At 36.5% G+C, this 22,086-nt stretch overlaps 1 protein-coding gene across 2 annotated transcripts in view; it reads right to left on the bottom strand.

The window, feature by feature from the left end:
* TTC7B (tetratricopeptide repeat domain 7B) overlaps positions 1–22,086 on the bottom strand; it is a 143,303-nt gene that overhangs the window by 21,866 nt on the left and 99,351 nt on the right. The window contains exons 18-21 of one of the 2 annotated variants that reach the window (XM_080345090.1): positions 21,189–21,347; positions 19,329–19,379; positions 15,151–15,291; positions 8,967–9,169 (exon numbers count right to left, since the gene is read on the bottom strand). In XM_080345090.1, the coding sequence (XP_080201216.1) occupies positions 8,967–9,169; positions 15,151–15,291; positions 19,329–19,379; positions 21,189–21,347 (554 nt within the window). The remainder of the gene's footprint in view (positions 1–8,966; positions 9,170–15,150; positions 15,292–19,328; positions 19,380–21,188; positions 21,348–22,086) is intronic. The other variant, XM_080345091.1, reaches the window with a different exon arrangement.

The raw sequence follows: 22,086 nt of genomic DNA, 5'->3' as shown, positions 1-22,086 counted from the left end.
ACCAGTGTGTATGCAGCACACGGAAAAAAAAGTCAACGTATGGTGATAACTTCACATCTCAGATGTTTTCCTGTAGTTAATGAGTGCTCACCTACAGAATCCTACAACACAACTTTTTTCTCAGGAAAAGGGAAATAAAATCCCTTTTGTTCATTTAAAGTTGAGGATGGCTGCTTGCTTCAGCATTTTTCACATGCTTTATATTTACCCCAAAATAAATCGTTAAAAAGATATCTTTATGAATTATATGAAATTCAATTATAAATGATTACATAGCAGATGTTATCTACCAGTGAAAGCCCACAGAGACCACAGAACAGACAGCCATGCATACCAGCTGCCACATAGCCTTGACTGCTGTGTAAGTTCTCAGCTCCAGCTATAAAGTAATTCTTTAATAAATTCAATGAGCATAAAAATGCCCAGGGAAGCAAAATTATCACAATTAGCCCAGTGCATACTTCAGTAGAATGTCCTAATTTAAAAAGTGTTTTGCAAAGCAATTCTCATATTGAAAGCAATTACACAGAGCAAAACAAAAATTGTATTTTTGAGATCCGTGTAAAAAAGCACCAGTGAGTATCCATGAAAAGCGATGTAAGAGACTACAGAAGATAGCAGAGAATAGCACACATTTTCAATTTCTTCCAAGCCTTCTGTTGTTTCCATTTTATGATTTTATTTTCTTAAAACAAACCAACCTACTGACCAACCACAACAAAACCCCCAAACAAACAAACGGAAAACTTAAATATCCAGAGCAACTATTAGCACTTTACTGACATGAGGCCTCTTGGCCAAACCCTGAATAACAGGGACTAAGAAGACTGACCTTTTCAATCTGTTCCATTAGTCTTGATTGTTAGCATACTTCCACTAGTAAAAAACTGTATGGGTCTTTTTTCCCCTCCATCCTCTTTTAGGTGGTCAGTTACCCAGCAAAAGGCATGGAGGAAAAAGCAAAGATTACTTTGCATATCAAAAAATCCAAAGTCATGACTTCAATGTAGTCAAGCCCTTTAGAGGGTAAAAGGCAGAAGGAGATAAAAGGACTCTGGAAAGACTTCTTTGGGTTCTTTAAATGATACTAGACACACCTTTGCCTATAGAAGCCTCAGTGCAGATCGTTAACGTGTACTTGTACCTCACATGAAAAAAACATTGAGAGAGAGACAGAAGCCCAAAAACTTAATTTGTGAAGATCCCAACCGAGGCTTTTCAGTTGCATTGTTTTGCCACTGACACTTTTGTACGGATATTCCCCAACCACATTGCATAAGCAGGCTGCATGAGGAACATGACTGGCAATATTTCAGAATCAACTGGCCATTCTTGCAGTTGCATTATACCTGCATGCTTAAAAAAAAAAATAAAATCATTAAAAAGCTCAAGTATTAAAAAAACAGCCAAATCAAGCATATAACAGCAGACTTGACACAATCAAAAATGCATTGTATTAACTAGCTGTCAAAGAATGGGCCATTTTGTGGAACTACAGGGTACTGCAATGCCTGCAAGACAATGAATGACCAGTTGACAACAACCAGGTTCCACGGCACATGGTTTGACAGCTTTTACAGTGCACAGACAATAAGGCATCTCCAAAACATTATGGCAGGTTTGTAGCAGAGAATATATGTATACATATATACATATGTGTGTGTATATTATATATGCATGCATGGAAGAGGAGTGAATACAGTTGAGAAAGATCTTAATCTTTTGCGCCTTTCTTCCATTATTGCTGTGGGTAACATACCATGGAAGTGAGGAAAAAACAAAACAAAAAACCCACACATTTTACCTCTGATAAAAAATAAGGAAAGTCCTGCATAATAGGAAGACTGTAACAAGATTTTGTCCACAAACACACAAGTATTCCCATCACGCTGTCTAACAGAAACCATTGTCTCTATCTACAAAGCTCATCTTGCTTGCATACCCAGAACTGCAGGATGACCAAAGTAGGAAGGGACCTCTGGGGACCATCTACATCCAAACTCGAAGTAGAGTCACCTAGAGCAGGTTGTCAAGGGCTGTGTCCTGTCAGACTTTTAACTTCACATCCTCTCTGGGCAAGTGGATGCATTTTACACATGTATCTGAAATACTGTTACTTTTCCGCAGAAAATACATGACCCTATTCTTGTTCCCCAGCTCTTCGCCTGTCAGTCACCAGACATGGACAGTGTAGGGCAGGGAGTCCCTCCGCACAAGCTTTGTTATGATGTCCAGCAAAACCAAGGCCCCAATCCAGACTGGACCATTGTGATCTTTGGGTTTTATTCCTTGAACCCAAAACAATATTTGGTTGCTACCTACCAAATTATAATACTTAATCTGTACTTGCGTTATATGCAATTAATTTATAATAGCTCAGTTTTGATAATAGAACCCAGTTCAAAAAGACTTTATGCTATAAAACATGAATCAAGGCTCAAGACGAACATGACTTGTATTTTGAAAATGGAAAACAAAGATTCTTAAAATCTTCTGAGCAAAGAGAGCAATTTTGGAGTAATACTGCACACTGTAGACTGACCTGCTGCAACAGCCAATTGTGATGAATTATCTGATGGGTGGAATTTTATCAGTTCCACACAATGCAATAAAAACACTGGAATGATTCCTGACCTGCCAAATAAAGAGAACTCTAGCCAAAGCATCCCTTCCTTCTGCCAGCATCTAACACTAATTAATTTTCCATTTTTTAAAATGGGAACAAATAGAAGTGATGAAATGGTTTTTGGCATGCTGAGCCTGAATTGATAAACTCTGGAAAAATCTATCCCACAGATAACACGAAAACAGAGGAAAATAGAAAGTTAAAGCTGAGCATACCGGGCAAAAATCCCTATGTAAAAACAAAACAAAAGACACCTTTGAATTCAGAGAGAAATTCTCTTTCAAAAAGAAATCTCAGGAAAGTTAAATTAAAAAAAAAAAAAAAAAAAAAAGACCTAAAAACACTTAAGAAAAAGCTACAGAAAGCTGCCTTAACCATTTCTACTAAATTCCCAATAAATCCTACACCCCAATGGCTTAGATTCTCCATCTTATTCCAGTTCTGTTCAGTGTAACAGCAGAGCATGCTTCCCAAAATCAGATTACCTTTGTATCTTCAAATACTCGCAGACTGTCTAAACCAAAAAACTAACACATAACCAGTTGCAGTATTTCTCTTGTAATGGCCGTCAGCTGAGGACAGTACGGACAAGCTGAAACCTGTTGAAAAGTCCTTACCAAGCACACTCTCAGGTGGTGAAAAGCATCCAAGAGTGGAGGTATTTTCTTGTCGAAAGATCTGCTACTGCTTACAGCTACTTTAAGCCATTTGGAGTAAATACACAGTAATGTGAAAAGAAGGTCTTTTATGAAGCGGGACCTGTTTCATTAGCCCCAAAGTGCCACTTTCAGAACAACAGTTCTCAGGGCAACAGCACAGACAGTCCTGCTTTAATAAATGGGAGCTCACTGCTTCAAGTTCTAAATTAAATTAGTGCAGTAAATCCCCATAGTGACTTTGTTTCCAAAAGAGCAACCAAATACTAGTTTAAACTCAAATTTTTAGAAATTATTGTTGTCAAATACTAAACAAAAATAGATCTACTTTAAAAGAGTACTGTGAAATTCAGATAAAGCATCCAGGAATTAAAAAATTCTATTGATACTCCTCCAATGATAATCTTTAAGATAAGGATTAGTACAAAATAGTTAACTGCTGTACTTGAACTCCATAACACTAAAAATAATCGGAGATAACTTTGAAACAAATAGGGGAAAAAACCCACAAACTTTCTTGATTATTCACCTTGATTGACACTTTTAAAAAATATTTCAAAAGCTAATGACTACGCAAGTTGGTGTTATGTACTGAGTATTGCATTAAGCATCAATGGTTTTCTGCTGTAAGGCTGAAACCGGAATTAATATTTGCAAGGCAGAAAAGAACAGAGCCTGCGAGTACCACATGACAGGCAAAGAATTTAAGGTGTAATGAAATGGTTCTTGAGTCACTTGAACTCAATGGGCGTGTTCCAGGTTAAAATGCAAGCAGAACTGCCATTGATTTCTCAGAGTGCAGAATGTGAATACTTGAAATATTTAGATGTGACAGTGGTCAAATCACAGTAAAACACCACCTGCAAGGAGCACCGAGATTTTGGCTGAATGTATGTTTTGCTTTCTCTACTTTCTATGAAATAACCTTGAAGTTTCTGAAGGGCAAACCCACAAAATTTTACTAACAAAACCAATTACCATTTCTCCCTTCTTTTTCAACCATCATATGCATAAGGATGCACGTAGAGAGCAAGTCAGATGAGCACTAAGATTTGGCAGTAGCATTTAGCTCTACAGTGATCAGTTACAACACAAACCACCCAGAAGAACTAACATAACATGTTTAGGACAAGCCTATGTGGTCTAAATCAATAATTTTTACAGTATAGCAGCCCAACAATGAAAATCAAATAAGTTAGTGAATGCTCCCTAGATGAAGTCCTTGTTATGAAAGGAAGAATACACACAAGAGAACACTGCCTCACTGAAGGAAAAAAGTTCGTTTGCGTGACTGTGCTTAGTTTTCATCTTCTTTAACTCCCCTGACTCCTTCAAACAGGGTCTGAACTCATGTTTCTAAAAGCTTCTCTGCTTTTCCTTTCAGTCAGCTCAATATCCTTGACAGGCTCATAAGTGTACACAACCCATACATACTGCTGGGCTCCTTTCTGGTAGTCTTTGGGTCAAAAAAAAAATGTAAGAAGTCAAAGCAGTTAGAAATAAATAACAATATAACTGAAAGGTAAAGCACACATAGTTCATCTAAGTCTTAAGAGATCTTAGTTCTGCCTAATTTTAGGAAACTTTAACAGATACCTAATAGTGTGGAATGTAATTCTTTAAGATAATGCTTTTTGAAAATGCATTTCTACATGAGTAATTTTGGATAAGTAATTTATCCCTTTCTGGTTTAGTTTTCTACTCTTAGAAGCCAAGCTACTAATAGGATTAACTGGCAAGTGCTATGATGAATTACTTAATATTCAAAAACTACTAGTCTTCTAGTATTATGACCATATACAGATGTTGGAAAAATAATTCCATGTGAAAGCTACATTTAGCTAATAATTTTTTGGCCTGAGAGAGAATACATAGATTTGTTTCCTGGACAATGGGTTGAAATATTCATTGCCATTTCAGGCATTACTGAATGACGGCCCATTTCAGGACTTTTCAGACGTCAGCAGGAGGGGCTACTTTCCACAACAGCACTCTGACTGCAGGACATAATAGATAGTTTATTCTTTTTTCACACAGGAGGAAAACAATGACAAAAGCAGGAAGGCAGCAGCAACGCAGAAATCTGGAGGTGATGATAAAGGGTAGGGAGAATAGAGAAAACTGTTTACATAAATTCATTGTGGCCAAAATCAGGCAGATGACAACTAAGTATATACAATATTTAACTGAAGTGCAAATCATCATTTTTCAATTTAGTAATTAAAGAAAATTTTCGATTTCATCGTGTCTGATAAAAAGTGATTTGAAATACAGAACACAAACTGAAGTATTTCAAACCTTTAGAGCACAACTTAGCGTAGTTTTCCCCGAGTACATCATAGAACCCTTAAAAAGAAAGAACTATTGCTGCTGCCTTCTGTGAAGTACAAGGCATTGACACCAGCATGTCACAGCTTCCCTCTTGGCACCTTGCAAACAGCCAGAGCCAGCCAAACAGCAACCTGGTGTAACCCTGACCTCAAGAACATTTCAGTTAGTGACAAATGGTAAAAACCAGCACCTGAGAACAGGTAGATCTTAAAAGGAGAATTGCTCAAGAGAATACAGTGAATGAAAATATGGATATAAACATCAACTATATGAGGAATAATTTAGCTGCACAAGCAACTAAGGAGAATTTTAACAGCATTTCTTTTAGAAATAACTAGTTTTATTGTTCAGCTGGTTTAATGAATAAAAACCCCAACATTGTAGAAGGGACAGAGACAGCAGTGAGCGTGAACACAAACACACTGCCCTCTGCAGCCAGGTCTCTGTTAGAATATCTTGTATCTTGCTTAATGGAACAGTATAACCTGATCAGTTCCATTTCCCAAGAAGTTTAATTAAGCAGAATACAGCTAAACAAATTGTCATTTATTCGTGGATCAAGCCCCCACCACCTGGTGTCACGTTGTCTTAGGCTTTTCATCACTAAGGCAAATACAGCAAGAGTTAACCTCTCCCTCTGAACCCTACCATTTAGCATTGGCATTTTGTTGGTGAACATATCTATCACTGCTACCTGCTCCAATTTTCACACCATTACCTAGGCCTCCTATTTTTCATTTTAGTAAACCTTCAAAACAGGAGTAAATCAGTGAAGACCTTAGAGATAGCAGTATAATTAATAATAATTTGTTTCTTTAAAAATTGTTATTTTAGACAAATATAGTCTTTTAACAGCTCATACCAGCCACTAAAGGGTAACTGCATTCAGAGAATACATTACACTTGTGCAAAGTGCATGTCTTCATGGTCACATTAACAGAGTGTGGAGTCTGCACTTGAGACAAATGCAAGAGCCTTTAGGCAGAAAAGCTCCAAAGCACAGGACATGCCCCAGCTCACGGGAAGAAGCACATTAGTTCTCAAGCCACAAGACTAAACTTTTTAGTCTTTCTTCACACATTTCATCAGTAATGCAGATTAATAAAGTTGTTTCTGTGTAGAAACAGTAGATCATATTCAGGAATAAGTACTTAGAATTACGGCTGAAAAGTTGCACTGAAAAATAATAAAGCTTCAAAGTTTCATTTTTCATCGTTCTTACTAGAGTGATGTATCATCATTAAAAGGATGGATTATAAAAGGAGAAATCTTGCCTATTCCCAGTAAACCATTCTTGTCCATACAAATATAGACATATATTTTATTTAATTTTTGTTCTTCTCTGGACAACTACATGTAATATCAAAGATCCAGATTTCTAAACCACTAGCATCAGGAATTTTCACTGAGTGTCAGATATCAGTCATTCTAAAATCTCTATTAAAAGAAAAAAAAAATCTTTCAAAACTGATATCAAGTTCAACTGCTTCAAGTAATTTTACTTGGAGAGGCAGGGCTGGATACATATGCTACATGCTACAACTTGTGCCTTCCTTCAACCTTTTTTCCTTTTTGTTGCAATTTATACCTAAAGTTGTTACAATCTATACTTGGTATTTGACCAAAAAAAAAAAAAAAAATTACCAAAGCTTACTAAATACATCTAAGCTCTAAGCTAACTTAGGTTGCAACAGCAGCATTTTATATTGCTTTCTAAGCATCATTAGAAAGCTATATCAAATAATTTTTAAATATCACATTAATCACAGAAAATAAGGTACTTTTCCACAGAACTCTGGTTCATAAACTGATTGTTAGTTTAGAATTGTGAATACAAATATTACAAGTTACTGTTTCAGCTATTGTTATAGAGGCTGGTACCTCCACAGTGTTGTTGCTATAGCTCCCCAGCCACTGAGATCATATCTCTTTATAATAACTAGGTAAATATACACAAAGTGTTGAGATGTACAGATATTCATCTATACACACAGGCAAGAGTAAACACTGCAAACTTCCTCCTCAAAATACTTTTTGCAATAGTCAAACGATCAAGAAGGACACAATTCTGTACTTTTCCCCCACATAGAATTACATAGACAACTATTTTATAGCATACATCTTTAATATTTGTATTTATGCAGCATAAATCTCTCAGTGTCTATTCAAAACATCTTAGTAGAGAAATGATCTTAGAGTAACAGAAAAAGTTTTTAAAACCAAAATTTTAAATTATAAGAATGCTTAAAAAGGACTGGCCAATCCAATGAAATGAATACCTTTCCTCCAGCTTGCACTCAAACTGAAAAGGTCATAAAAAGGAAACCCGGATTGGAAGCACAGTATTTTTCATCTCACGTGCCTCTTAAGGCAGCTAATTTCTCAGACATTCTGAAGAGCATTCTGTGTTTACAGACTATTTATTCAAAGGTGGATTCAGAGGCTGGGCAAAAAGATACCCACAAAAACATGAGCTTTCATTTTCACTGAGCTGCACTACTTTAGGTCGACTGCCCGCTTCTTCGGAAAATCAACCTTTTGGCATTTGTCAGTAGGCTCAAATATCCTGAAATGCTGAAAAGGTGAAACAAAAAACTTTCCCTGTGCTGCCTTCCTATCTGATCTTTTGTCTCATATGTCCCCCTCAGGGATGCACGAGAAATTTCTCTGAATAATTCATAAGCACCGAAGCAGAAACTAGCTTCTACTTCTGAACAAAAAGATTGGGCAAGAAGCTGATTGCAGCTGTTCTACTCCACTCTACCTGGAAGAAAACTGCATTAAAAATAATTTTCCTAGCATAGTAAGCACAGAATATATACATGCATGTATATACAAAATATATAAACAAACTTACGCATTTAAGCTGGGCAAGGCACCTTTGTATTTAGAGCTATACATTTCTTCGAAGGCAAGACTGATTCCCACCTTTCAAAACTCCAAGAAATCACATAGCATGAAGGTAATCAATGTGTAGAATTCAACTTTTGGTTTGGAATTAGATAGCAGAATGACTGCTCTTTCCTCTAGACCACAGTGTCCAACTTTTCTCTGACCACGAGCCACCTTTCTTTTCCAAAAGCACTGAATATTAGGCAGATTCAAATGACTTATTTTTCTGCAAGCTCTATTAGGACTGAAAGAGTCCTATTGCCTGCAGATAGCCTTTATGTCCCAGCACACACAGAAGAGAGAATTAAAAACCAGAAAAGACTGTTTCCAAAGATATTTTGCTAATAAGAGCTCAGATCCAAAAGCCATACGCTATGGGTTACCCGTATCAAGTTCAGATTTCACAATACAATATCGTAAGTTGAGACGAAAGTACTCATGAACATGGACTCAAGACTTACCAGCCTCTGCATGCTTTTCACATGTGTAGGACTAATAGATAAGGCCTCTTCATACCAGCGTTTGGCTTCATCAATATTTCCACGAAGTTCAGCCACTTGCCCTCTCATGTAGAGAACATAGTGTGACATGGGGAAGAGGTTTGCTGCTTCCTGGGTACAGGCGGTGGCCTCAGCAGGCTTCCCAATGCCTATGTAGACCTCAGCTGTGGAAGGAATGTGAGGAGCAATGAATGACTCTTGCTTCAGCATACCATGATGAGATGTTGGCATATGTGCTGCATTTGCAAATAGTTTCATTCTAACCAAAGTCTAATTTCCTTAAAAATTTGCAGCTTAAAAGAAATTATTCCATAAATTATTTTAAAGAAGTTATTCTTTTAGGAAAGATGCTTTTCTAAACATAATAGAAGTTTGAACCTCTAAATAGCTGTTTTAAACGCCAGAAAACTCTTTGTTATTTTTAACTGAAGTCTGGGATTTTTTTCATTTTAGTTTTATTTTTAAGATGTGAGCATGCCAGTATTCCAGTACTATTTAAGAAGAGAAAACCCAACACAAAACAGCACACAGAGATTCTCACAGTGGGTAAGAGAACACAACCGATTAGGGGGTTTTCTGAATTTTACATGTCAGCTGTTAAGGAAGCAGCAACAATTGCTCCAGCTACCAATCACTAAATAACAAGCCAAGTTACTGTGATACTGTTATAAGTTTCCTACTTCAGAGCATTTAGAAAGAAATATAACATCATTTGATATGAAAAGTTTCCTAGTTAGGGTATCAGAACATGTGAAATGCTTAATCATCATTCTGATTTGACAAAATTTATTTGTATTTCCAAGCATTTTATCTGATATCATTCAGAAACTAACACCACTTAACTCTGTACTTTTTAAAAAAGGCTATATTTAACATGAATCATTCCTGATGAAAGCAGTTGAGTAGCCTGACATGCACTTACATAAATCAGATTGAAAATACAAGAAAAAGAAGTTCATTCAGTAAGTGATTAACAACTACCAAGAGAAGAAGTATTTGCCTTCAGTATCTCTTATGACACTCCTCAACGCTGCTATTTCGCTATCCTGCTGCATTATCTCAATCTCTTGCTGAAGGAGCGGGAGAAGAGAGGAACAAAGAGATACTGAATGCAAGAAAAATATATTAAAGGTTCTGGGTTGGGTTATCTATTTCTTTTACTTTGCTACAGACCCTAGAAAAATTGAGCCTCAAAGTACTTAAAGTGCATTCTATTGTATCGCCTTGTACAAGAGTCTTATAGACTAAGGTTTCAATCAAAATGCTCCATCAAATCAGCAAAGGGAACTATGTCTGTTCAAGGCACACTTCTCACCGCACCATACAGGCCACTCACCCTGGTTGGAAGGCTCTCAGACCAGGATCTCACACTGCTGTAGTGCATTTGGGGTTATGCCTAAAATGCTGGATGGGACTGATGACTGAGTGCCTTTAGAGAAGATTTCTTCTGAAATAATTGCACCAAACAGACACTGATAAGCCCAACTAGTCAACTTCAGTACAGCAGACTGTATAAACCTTAACTTACAGGTGATACCTGCTATGAATAGCCAAAATTATTTCCATCAAAATTATAACAATGGCTAACAAAAACTGGACTTTCGGTAGCAGTTGGTGAGTAAGTACAGTGTAAATGTCCCACTCATCTTCTATTTTTTTAACTGATTTTTGTAGGGTAGCTGAAATAAGTTATTTTCTTCCTCTGAGACCTTACCCTACTGATGGGAAAACAGAAATTTCCACCAGAAGAGCATTATTTTGCTCCTCAGTTGATTCAGTGATTTCACAGAGTACATTCTACTTAACTTAGTATGTCCATGTGGATGTATGGAATAAGAAACTAATAAAATGCTTTTTGACTGAAAAATGTCCCATCCACATAACAAACTAACACATGAAATTGCTGATCCAGCAACACTTCTTTTTTCCCCTCTAACCCTAAGAACCACCTCACATAGTGAGAGATGGAACTGTATAACTAACGAATAGCAAAACTGGAAGATAACAAAGGGATACAGTTTTGAAATAAAAACCTAAATTTGGAAGAAATTATTTTTTTCTAGGGTTTTACTGTTACTAACTGCTGGTAAAATTCAAAGAGCAAATTGTAGGCATCATTTGAGAGCTGGACACACAGCATAAAATGTGAACTGTACCAAGAGTTTAAAAAAAAAATTGGAAAAGCTCTGGGTACTTCATTTTTGAATGCTTTTCTAAAAGCTACATGGTCAATATTACTAAGTGAGAAACAAGATTTTAGTGAGTAAAAAATACACTACATTATTTAAATGCTAACTATTTGAGCTTTTCTGGTTTTATTGTCTCTTCTCCAGCACCATGAGACTTGAAACATAGTTTTAAGTACTCACTCTCAACTTATTCAGTGAAAAGACTGAGGCAAAATATAATTGACACAGACTGTAAAAGTTATCAAGCTATAATTTTTAGCAAACCATATGCAGAAACTAAAAATTACTTAAGTAGAAGATTAATCTGCTAACACAATAATTGTAGACTAAAAAATAAGCAGAGACTGGCTAATTTAAAGGCTGGAGTTGAAATTCTGTATTCCTTGAGGGGAAACAAGTATGGCAGCAATGGCTTTTTACACTGGTCAATAGAGTCTGCAATGCTCCTATTCAAATTAGTCTTATGTTACTTGAAGGGATACTAAATCTTGCTGTCCTGCTTGCTAACTGCAGCACAGAAACTTGACAGTTGTTAACAGATCCTCCTAAAAGTATTAAATTTACATGAAATATTTCATTTATGTTTAAAGTTATTACAGAGTTATTTTAAAAATAACTTCTCATTTTCTCTAGCAGAAGTTATGACACCCCAACAGAATATATATAGTGGGTTTTTTGAAAAACTATGGTAGAATGAACAGAACATTAAACTTGTAGCTAGGTGTTAAGCATGAAAATTCATTCTAGAAATTTCTCAAACTAAAGGAGTTCTATTAATCTGAGATACTGACTTGAAACTGAATAAAAATGGTAAAAACCAACATGGCAAATTCAAATAAATCAGTTGTGGAAAACTGAAAAGTGCCAGCATACTCTGTAAGAAAATCTCACAGAGAAGCAGCAGTTTGAAGAGAAACCAGGTGCCCAGTCTGATGTGTCCTCCTAGAGAATCACAGAATGTTAGGGATTGGAATGGACCTCGAAAGATCATCTAGTCCAACCCCCTGCTGGAGCAGGAACACCCAGATGAGGTTACACAGGAAGGCGTCCAGGCGGGTTTTGAATGTCTCCACAGAAGGAGACTCTGCAACCCCCGTGGGCAGCCTGTTCCAGTGTTCTATTACCCTCAATGTGAAGAAGTTTCTTCTCATATTTAAGTGGAACCTTCTGTGTTCCAGTTGCTACCCATTGCCCCTTGTCCTATCATTGGTTGTCACCGAGAAGAGCCTGGCTCCATCCTCATGACACTCACCCTTTACATATTTATAAACACTAACGAGGTCACCCCTCAGTCTCCTCCAAGCTAAAGAGCCCCAGCTCCCTCAGCCTTTCCTCATAATGGAGGTGCTCCACTCCATCATCTTTGTTGCCCTGTGCTGGACTCTCTCCAGCAGTTCCCTGTCCTTCTGGAACTGAGGGGCCCAGAACTGGACACAATATTCCAGATGTGGTCTCACCAGGGCAGAACCTAGAATGCTTTCTGGCTCAAACCCCTCCAATGCTCCCACTTGCATTTTATTGAGAAACCAACATATTTTCCAATTAGGCTGCATAGCAACACTGAGTTCCATCTTGACACATTTCTTAAAGGACCATGATTGCCATTGATCATTTAGTGACACGTCTGTTTTTTAATAGTGAGTTACTAGAGAACATACTAATTGCAAAAGTAATTTACTTTCCCATTTAAAATAAGCCTGATTTTCCACCTTTACACTGTATGCCCAGAAAAGAAATGCTGAAACAGACTATTAATAAACACAAGATGAAAAATTAAAAGCCAGTTACTGTGTGTACAATCAACTTCTTTTGACTGAATGCCATGCTCACTTGCACAGCTGGAATGACACTGTACACCCATAAGAACAATAGTTTTCTCTCTTTTTCACATCATATTTCTTAGTTTGCGTAAATATATTCCACTAAGTTTTGCATGTATTAGAACTTCTTTATGTAACTTTTCCATGTTTCCATAATTTAACATGAAGAATAATTCTCAATTTTTGTATTTTAAAATTTAAAGCTTGTTAAAGATTTCCCTACACACACACTAAGAAGTAAAACACTGTACAATACAGTGAGTCAAGCAGTTAAACGTGACATGAGTCTTAAAAGGAAACAATTTCCCAGTGGTAAATCTTCACTTTTATTTAAAGAACACGTGCTGTAAGTAAGGCCTTAAGTAATTTTATCACTGTTTTTGATGCAAGTAACCCATATCTACTGAAGGAGATACCTTCCAGAATATCTGCAAGAAAACTTTATTATGAATGTTCCTACAGTGAAGAGTCTTTCTCAAGGCAGAGGGCATTTACTGCGGCAAGACAAACAGCTGAATAGCAGGATACCTAAACACCCTGAAATGCAGCACAAATCACCAGCCTGAAGTATCAAGAATGGGATCATCCCAAAGTGGAGAGGAAGCAGAATTCTGGTTGCAGTACCTTCTCTGATGGCAGACACAAGCTCTTTTCCATCTTGTTTTTTTCCTTCATTCCTCCCCATATATAGTGAGATCATACTTTGTCATGTCCTTCTCCTGGATATTTAACACTTTAGCTCATTCTCCAACTCTCTCCTACTTCTCACCTAAGCTTCCTCCTCTGGTAATCAAGTATATAACCTACAGACCACAGTTGCCAAGATAGATATTTCTAAAAGTGAAATGCAGAGTGTGCAGCAGACCAGCAACATGGATGCAAACCTGACTATGTTGTGAACTAAAATGGAATCAGCAAAGAGTGTCCAGACCCCTCCGTTGTGGGGAAAACAGTAGCAGTCGCTTGCATGGACTTCATAAGCAGTAACAGGACATGACCAACAAAAACTGGATGCTAAGAGGTACTGTAGATGGCCAGCTGTGATAAATATTTAAAATCAATGATGCCACCCATGATGCAGGGCAGGTGACTACTCTGTGTCTTGGTGGACTTTGCATTGTTCTAATCTGTATTGCTTTTGAGGAGCCCTTCTGCCCTCACATGAGATCACCACTATTAATCATTATCATTGCTCTTTCCAGTCTTCTAGGCTTTTTCTCTAAAACACTGATTAATAAATGGAAGCCACTGCCCAGTAATGACTTGCACACAATAAAACTGTTAAAGTAAAATAGAAAAATTAAAACACTAAGAAATACAGCACTGTTTTGTTAAATGTAAATATTAAAGAAAAAAAATTATATCACTGAAAAATGCGCAAGTCTGCGAGCAGGCAAAAGCAGAACAATTGCTGACTGATTCCTAAATTACACCTTCCTGAAAAAATGAAAACAATTGCAGGGTATACATTTTTAAGTGTGTAAAAATATACTGCATTGTCATTTTCTGGTTGAAATTGTGTATAACAGCTACTTGTGAAATTCCATTTAGCTTGAGGCTTGAAGCAGCAGAACAATATTAAACCCACTCAAGATGACTGTACATTTAGGAAAACAATTCTGGGTGTTTTACATTAATGAATTTAGAAGGAAGAGAAATGAATGAGAGCTCATTATCACAGCTGCAAGGGACAGGTTGTTCAACAGAACTGTTACCCTTTTTTCCCACATATGCAGAATTATTCATTTTCAATGATAAAGATTTTATAGTTGCAAGAACTCTTTTTTAATTTCACAAATATTTTCTTCCAACTGATGGAACTAGGGCATCTAAACTTGCAAATAGTTTGAGGTACTTCATGGATAAGGGAGTGTTGCCTTTGTTCTACAGAATATACAACTCCACCGATAGCAGCTGCATTATAAAACTATTGCCTTATCTTACATAAAACATCTTACACGCATGCGACTCAAATGTACTTTTTATTTCTTAACTTGGTTCAGTGCCAAACACACCCCTGAAAAAATGAGACCTGATGGGTGATAATAGATTCTGAATGAAACCAACAGATTTTTGCAAGCCCTTAGATTAGCAAGAAAAGGGAAAGCATAAGAAAGGACTTCACTTTCATGGTACCTGCATGTAGCCATATTTGAGCCAGAGTCATCCAAGGGTGCAGGGGACCTTGTTTCGGGGCACTGCTTTGCAGAGATGAAGCAACCTCAGACAGTGCTTGCTCCACTCTGGAAGCTGCTATTGAGGTGGCATGGACTGAACCTGTAGAAGTAATTAAAAAAAATTACCATCAGAGAAATAATGAAGGCCACACACATTGCATAAAATACGTAATCATAACCATTTTCCTGAGAGGTTTTGGCCCAAACTCCTCTAGACTGAATTTACATGTACAGTCTTGGAGAAATTTTGTGAAATGTCAGGTAATTTTCCTTGTTATGAAAGCTTTTATACTGTTCTGAAAGACTATACGAAAACCACACTGAACACTGGAAACTATACCTGACACATTTTTAGTTTGCTACTATGAATAACTCACACCTCTTTTCTGGCAATGTACAACCCAAAAAAAAACATTTGTGATGGTATCATACAGTGTAATCTTCAGGCTGCTGCATGCACTTTGATGTTAGTAATTGCTATGTTTTTCCATAGAGTGCAATTAGAGGACTATTTTAAGGCTAGTAACAGTCCAAAAAGGAGAACTAACATATACAGGATGATCACAACATACCTCATCACAAATACACAATTAAACTGCACTGAATGTAAACCTTAGCTTATCAAGAAGGCTGAGTTAAAATGCCTTGTGCCATACAAGTCCCGTGTAAGAAGAACATGTCCCCCTCCCAAGTCAAGACCATGAACGTTTTAAGCTACACTCCTTCCTGTCATCTAAGCTTCAACGTCTCTCTAGTTGTTTCATAATTACAAATAACAAAATCATAGACTAACTAGGCCTGATTAATATACAATATTCCATACTGGATCAGATGATAAGTCTTCTAAGCCCATGAGTATATCTGTAACAGTCAACAATGGCAGGTACCTCAAAAGAAAGTATTAAATCCTGTAGAGCAGGGTGACAAACTCTTTTACACCAGGGGCCACATCAGCCTCATGGTTGCCTTCAAAGGGCTGAATGTGATTTTAGGACTGTATAAATGTAACTACAGTGCCACCTGCATTAGGGTTAAAACAGAGTGGATATTTAGTAAATTTCTGTAGTAATTAACTCCTATCTTGGACTTTATTCTGAGTGGCAGAAAAAATTTTTAAAAACTTTCGAAAATCTTTTTCAAAATGTTATTCTTCAAATTGGTTATATTTCTAGTTTAAGATAAAGGTATCCCTTAACATATTGCAGCAATTAGTCCGCAGAAGAAAACACACGCATATGCAAAGTAGCAAAATAATAGTCTTTGAGTATCCTTACTTCAATTAAACTATTGGAAAACAGCTACCTCCTATAGAGCTAATATTAAAATATATTCTAAATCATGAATATTAACAATCTAAAACTCAACGTGGACCAAATAACTGTGTTAGAAACTCAGCAGACTGCAGATTATCCAACATAATCAACTCAAACGGCCTGTAAACAACATCCCAAATAATGAACTCTTGGGGTTTAAGTTCCAAGATCAATGTTAAGCAGCACACGAAGAAAGTCAGTCTCGTCTTCTGCAGGGCTGTTTGGAAATCTCAGCCTTGGAAATCCTTCATGCTTCAGTCTTATTTAAAATGTAGAGAACTTCAGATGTTGTGAAACAGCACAAGTGCATTGATAATTGGGCTTTTTTGCTTGGGTTTGTTCCTTTAAAAGCCCTCCTTGCAGTGGCTATTAAGAGAGCTATCAAGCACAGAGGGCTATACAGTTTCCAAAAGGAGGAGGGATGACCTTTAGTGCAGACTTGCATATGTAATCAGCACAGCCACTGTATCCTTCATCGCACTTTTACATCTTTCCTATTATCTTTTTTTCCCTGCCCAATGAGGCATCTTTCCGCTAGATCGCACTCATGCTGATAGCTCTAACCTATCAACCACTAAATGCTTCTTTAGTATTGCAACAATTTATGTCATCTGACTAATTTGTGGTTCCTTCTGCTAAAAAACAGTTGGTAAGCTTTCATCTTGCAGACAACCAAAAATCATTTAAAGACCATTTAAAGATCCTATGTGCTTTTGCACACACAAATCTCCCCGCTCTTCCTAAACAACTTCTAGATCTGCTGTTACAGCATGACACTTAGGACTCAAGAAAAAAAATCCCTCAAAGCAAAGACTGTGTATTTTGAAATACAAAAGTGTGAGGTGTGGAAAAGTAATATATCACCAAAATGGATCCTGGCTACTCACTTTCATCTGGTTAGTTTCGTTCTGAAGCTTGTTTATACTAAAAAGGCCAAGTGCAAAACAGGGGCTGTCTTTGTAAGATCTAGAATTCACTACTTAAATTACTCATTATTTAACATCTGGAATCACAATCTCATTGCACACTGCGAAGTGTGACAGATGGTCTTAATCATAACAAAAAGTTTCCAAATCAAAGTGGTATAACCTCCCACTACATTTCTTATAATGACACTTGTCCAGAATTTACAGAGTTCCTACTCATCATACTAACGTGGTATCTGGAACAACCATGGTTATATCCATGTTTCAATTCAATCTCAAATAGAAAACCTACCAACTGCCTTGTAAAACACATTTTAACCCAAGAAGTTAAGCCATCTCACAGAAGCCCTTCTTTTCCATGTCACACCTACAGTTCAACTTCGAGGTGTTCTATTTATTCTCTACAGACTTTTCTTCAGATAAATATTACAGGAGAGTCTACACAAACCCCATCTTTTAAATACCATTTATAAGTCACCCTATGTAAAAAAAAAAAACCATATTATGACTTCTTCAGTTCTTTTCTTGCTCATTTTCCAACAAATTATTCACAGCATACCCCCCAATGGACATGAACTAAGACATGGACTCTATCAGCACTTAGCTGGCATGCAGGCTTGGAGAAAAAGAGATTTTTCTTCAGAAAATGAGTAGAAGAATGGACTATCATCCTTCAAGAAACATGTCCAAACCAACTAACGAAACTAACTATAACAGGATTTCTTTTTATACCATACAAGATAATATTATTAAACAGTTTTACATTCATCGTGTTTTCAATATTTCAACATTTACATGAGGCAAAAAATGCTTTAACAGCAATGCTCATGCAGGAGAAAAGAGGCTTTCAACTTTGCATGCACACAATGCTGGCAGTTAGAATATTGGTGGTGTGACATACAGAAAACTCTGTGCTAAAAAAAAAGCAGTCGTGTGATACAAAGAGGCAGTACCTTCTGCAGGACTAACATATCTCTGAAGTGATGAATTTCATAACACAGATCATCTGGTTTAGTGAAAATTAACAATTTTCCCTATAAAATTAATTAAGTGTCTGAAACACCTTTCACGAATTACAAAGTGAGGTTATGTTTTGGTACAAAGTTATGCACGAAGATATTAGCAGTAGGTATGGGCAGCATCATTCATAGAGCATCCTCTTAGCTCTTTGTAAAAGGTTTTTTCATGCTTAGTCACTGTCAAACACACTGTTTTACACTCCTCCTTACTTTTCTCCAAACTGGTTTCCTGTACTACCTCATAAAAATCTATGAAAAAGTAATCAGTGAAAAAAAATCTGCTGTTCAAGGCTAAATGCACAGCTTTATAATGTAACTGGTTAAAGAAAAAACCTTATTTCACATCCTGGTTAAAGCAGTAGTTATTTTTATTGATCTATATTCTTCATTCTCTCTTATTTAGCTTGTTTTCATCATTGCATTATGTTAAAGTGTACTCTTAAGAGATGTATTCTACAAGCAAAATTTGTACCACAAGAGAAAGCAGTAGTTTATTATGACTCATGACAGCATTTGCAATGTTGTGTTCTGGACCAACATAGTCCTTAGGAAGAGCAGTGGCATAAAATCTTCTCTAATACAACCAAGTGGCAGCTGGCCATTATGGTATACAAGACCTTCCTAATATATCTTTATTTGCAGTCCTCTAGAAAGGAATACTGCCTCTTTAATTATTAAATGCAAGCGTTAGTTGAGTGCATTCAGATCTTGTAAGATTACAGCCCTCGGGGTGACTGAATGGGCAAAGAGCATCAGCCTTGCTTTACACACTATCAAAATTCCACTGCTGATAGACAAAACACGTACGTTTTGTGGTAAAGGAAAAGGTGATTTAAGTCCTTAAGAAATTAATAGAACTACACAGTCAATACTACTTACAAACTGAAAAAAGGGAGTAAAAACCATGAAAGTAAGCATCTGATGGATTGCCTTTGAACAGATCAAACCACAAATTAAATTCCAAAGTAAGAAGGAGAAAAAAAAAAGTATATGTGTATATATATATATATATGTATGTATATATAAACCAAGAACTCCAAGAAAGCTAGAGGATTTCTGATAATCTTCAAACTGTAAATCAGGTTCACATGGTTTCAAAAGACTAACAAAAAAAAAAAAAGAATATTACTGTTTACAACAAATATCTTCTTAGATCCTTTGCTACAACTTTAAAATGATGTTACAGTTCAACTGAAATTGGAATTCAAGTCAATAATAGAAAAGCCTTCTGCTGCTTTCAGTAGAAAAAAAAAATGAACTGAGCAAGATACAGAACATAAGATTTTCAGCCTTGGTAACTGTACTAACATGTCAGAACCATCTAGGCAAACCTCTACTTACTCAGAGAGCTTTAACTTTCATTAATTATTGATACTATACAAAGAACTCCAATATCTGGGTTTTTTCATGGTTCCACTAATTCTCATGCATATGGTAGAACTTCTTTCCCTGAGGATATAGCAGTTTAGAAATGGAAAACTTGGGCTTTACATAATGGAATCCATGCTTGGGCTTCCGCGTTTTTTCAGTTTGCCTTCATTCTTGAGTGAGTTCTTATTAACTTATAGCTCTGCAAAGAACAAGTAATTTAATGCTAACTTAGATTGTGCTGTTTATAAAGTAGGTCTGAGCAAGTTCAACTCAGCAATGCTCAAACCTGTGATAGCAGTGAATCAGCTATTCAAATGCTTCCAGAACAAAGTCAGACTTCAACCAGTTAAACTTCTGTTGGACGGCAGATTTCCTGGAGTCTAAATGAAGCACTTTCCTTAATTTCCAGTTAGAGGCTTACATATGAGCTAGTGTCTTCAAAACTCCAGTCTTATGTCAGCTATTTTAATGAGTGAATTTTGCTAAATACTCAAAGATTTCTTTTCTACATTTTATTAGGAATTAATATCTTTGACATGATATCGGTTAACAGCTAGGTGTAAAAAATGAATTTCTTAAGATCGGATTATAGTAAATCCAGTGACAAAAACAGCACTATGCATAAAGCTATGAGTAAAGGACAATTTAACAGAAATTAAAGAAGTTAAAAAGAAATGGCTGGAAAACTATGTTGATTTCACCCTGCCACCTGAACCACTCTGGTAGCATTATAGCACAGTTTATATTCAAACAATATGTGGATTGACTTTACAACATGTTTAAATTGGTGTCATTTCAATGAACAGAATGGCTCTTCACTTTAACAGCATAATGCTCTAATACCTCTGAATCATTACAATATGCCCTACCTGCAATGTGAGAATAATCCTGATATTTGGGCAATTCTTTCCTTCCTGTGCATTTTCAGGGAAGGTTTTAGATGCAATTAGCTAAAGGCTATCTGAAATTAAGTTGCTAAAAACTGTACAGATAAGAAGGAAATTCTGTGGAAAGTACAGTCTTGTTAGGAAAATATGGCAGTAATGGAAATAATTTACAGCCGTAAATGCTGCAAAGCACTATTGGCCAATAACCTCTTTTACTAAACATCGGTCATTTTCTGCAACAGTCATGAGAATACAGTATTAAATATGTCTGTATCTTTACCTCTTCTGGGATCAATGAAACTGTCTATTCTGATGAAGCTCTTAAAACCCATTCAGTATTTAATGAAGAGCACCTGAAAGGCCAGATTTCACTGACACTGTTGAAACTTAAACTGTTCAAACACGGTTTATCAGTTATGAAGATTATCAGACAAATACAGCACAAACTAGCATGCCCATCAGGAATAGAAAGCCAATTTACAGTGAGAAGGTGTACAGGGCTCAGGAACTTGGTCACAGTATGGAGAGGCTGCATGGGGCCAGACAAAGGTATCTGGTTTGGGATGAGGAAGATGAGAAGATACAAACAGTTGTAGAGGAGACTCTGTTCTTGAGAGAGAAGATGAGGAAGTATCAGAGGCTAAAAAGCGAAACAAAGACAATGATAAGGGTGGGAGGGGGGGCAGAAAAGAAAAAAGATCCAACAGGGTTTAATGGACTCATGGATGACAAAAAGTGGAAAGCATTTATTTCACCATTCAGTAAGATGGAAACGTCTTCTACATAAAATAAATATAACTTCTTCTGGAAGCAACAGAAAAATATACCATGTACTCATATGTACTCGCCTTCCATACTAAACTAGATTAAAAAAAAATGATTTTTTTCTCTATGTTCTAACGCACAAATTTGTAAAATGTAGTTAAGTGGAAATAAAGACCAAAGTTTAAAACTCAGCTACTATAATTTCTTACTATGATAAACTTAGTGGACTACAACCATTACACAACAAATTGAATAACGTGTGATTGAGTGCAACTTACCTTAACCAAAATAGCCAATTGAGTCTCAATGATCTGCATACGCATATCTACCTTTGGATATGAAATGTGCCTGCCACCCTGTGAGATTTTACTCCAGTGATTAATTCATCAAGCCTTTTTTTTTTCCTCTCCATATTTACTAACTGCAATACATACAAATATGGGTGCATGCCACTCACGGTAAAACAGCTGAAACAGAAGGCGAAGTTAAAGTAGATTTGCCACAGTAATTGATCAGGTCACTAGAATTAATAGTCTAGCTTGTAAGAAATCCACAATACACTCGTTTTATACTTCAAAGGTTACACAAACTTTAATTTGAATAATTAAATTATT

This window comes from Nesoenas mayeri, assembly GCF_963082525.1.
Source record: "Nesoenas mayeri genome assembly, chromosome: 5".
Classification (NCBI taxonomy): Eukaryota; Metazoa; Chordata; class Aves; order Columbiformes; family Columbidae; genus Nesoenas; species Nesoenas mayeri.
The sequence above is the reverse complement of the archived record's forward strand: the minus strand, read 5'-3'. Positions and strand labels throughout refer to the sequence as shown.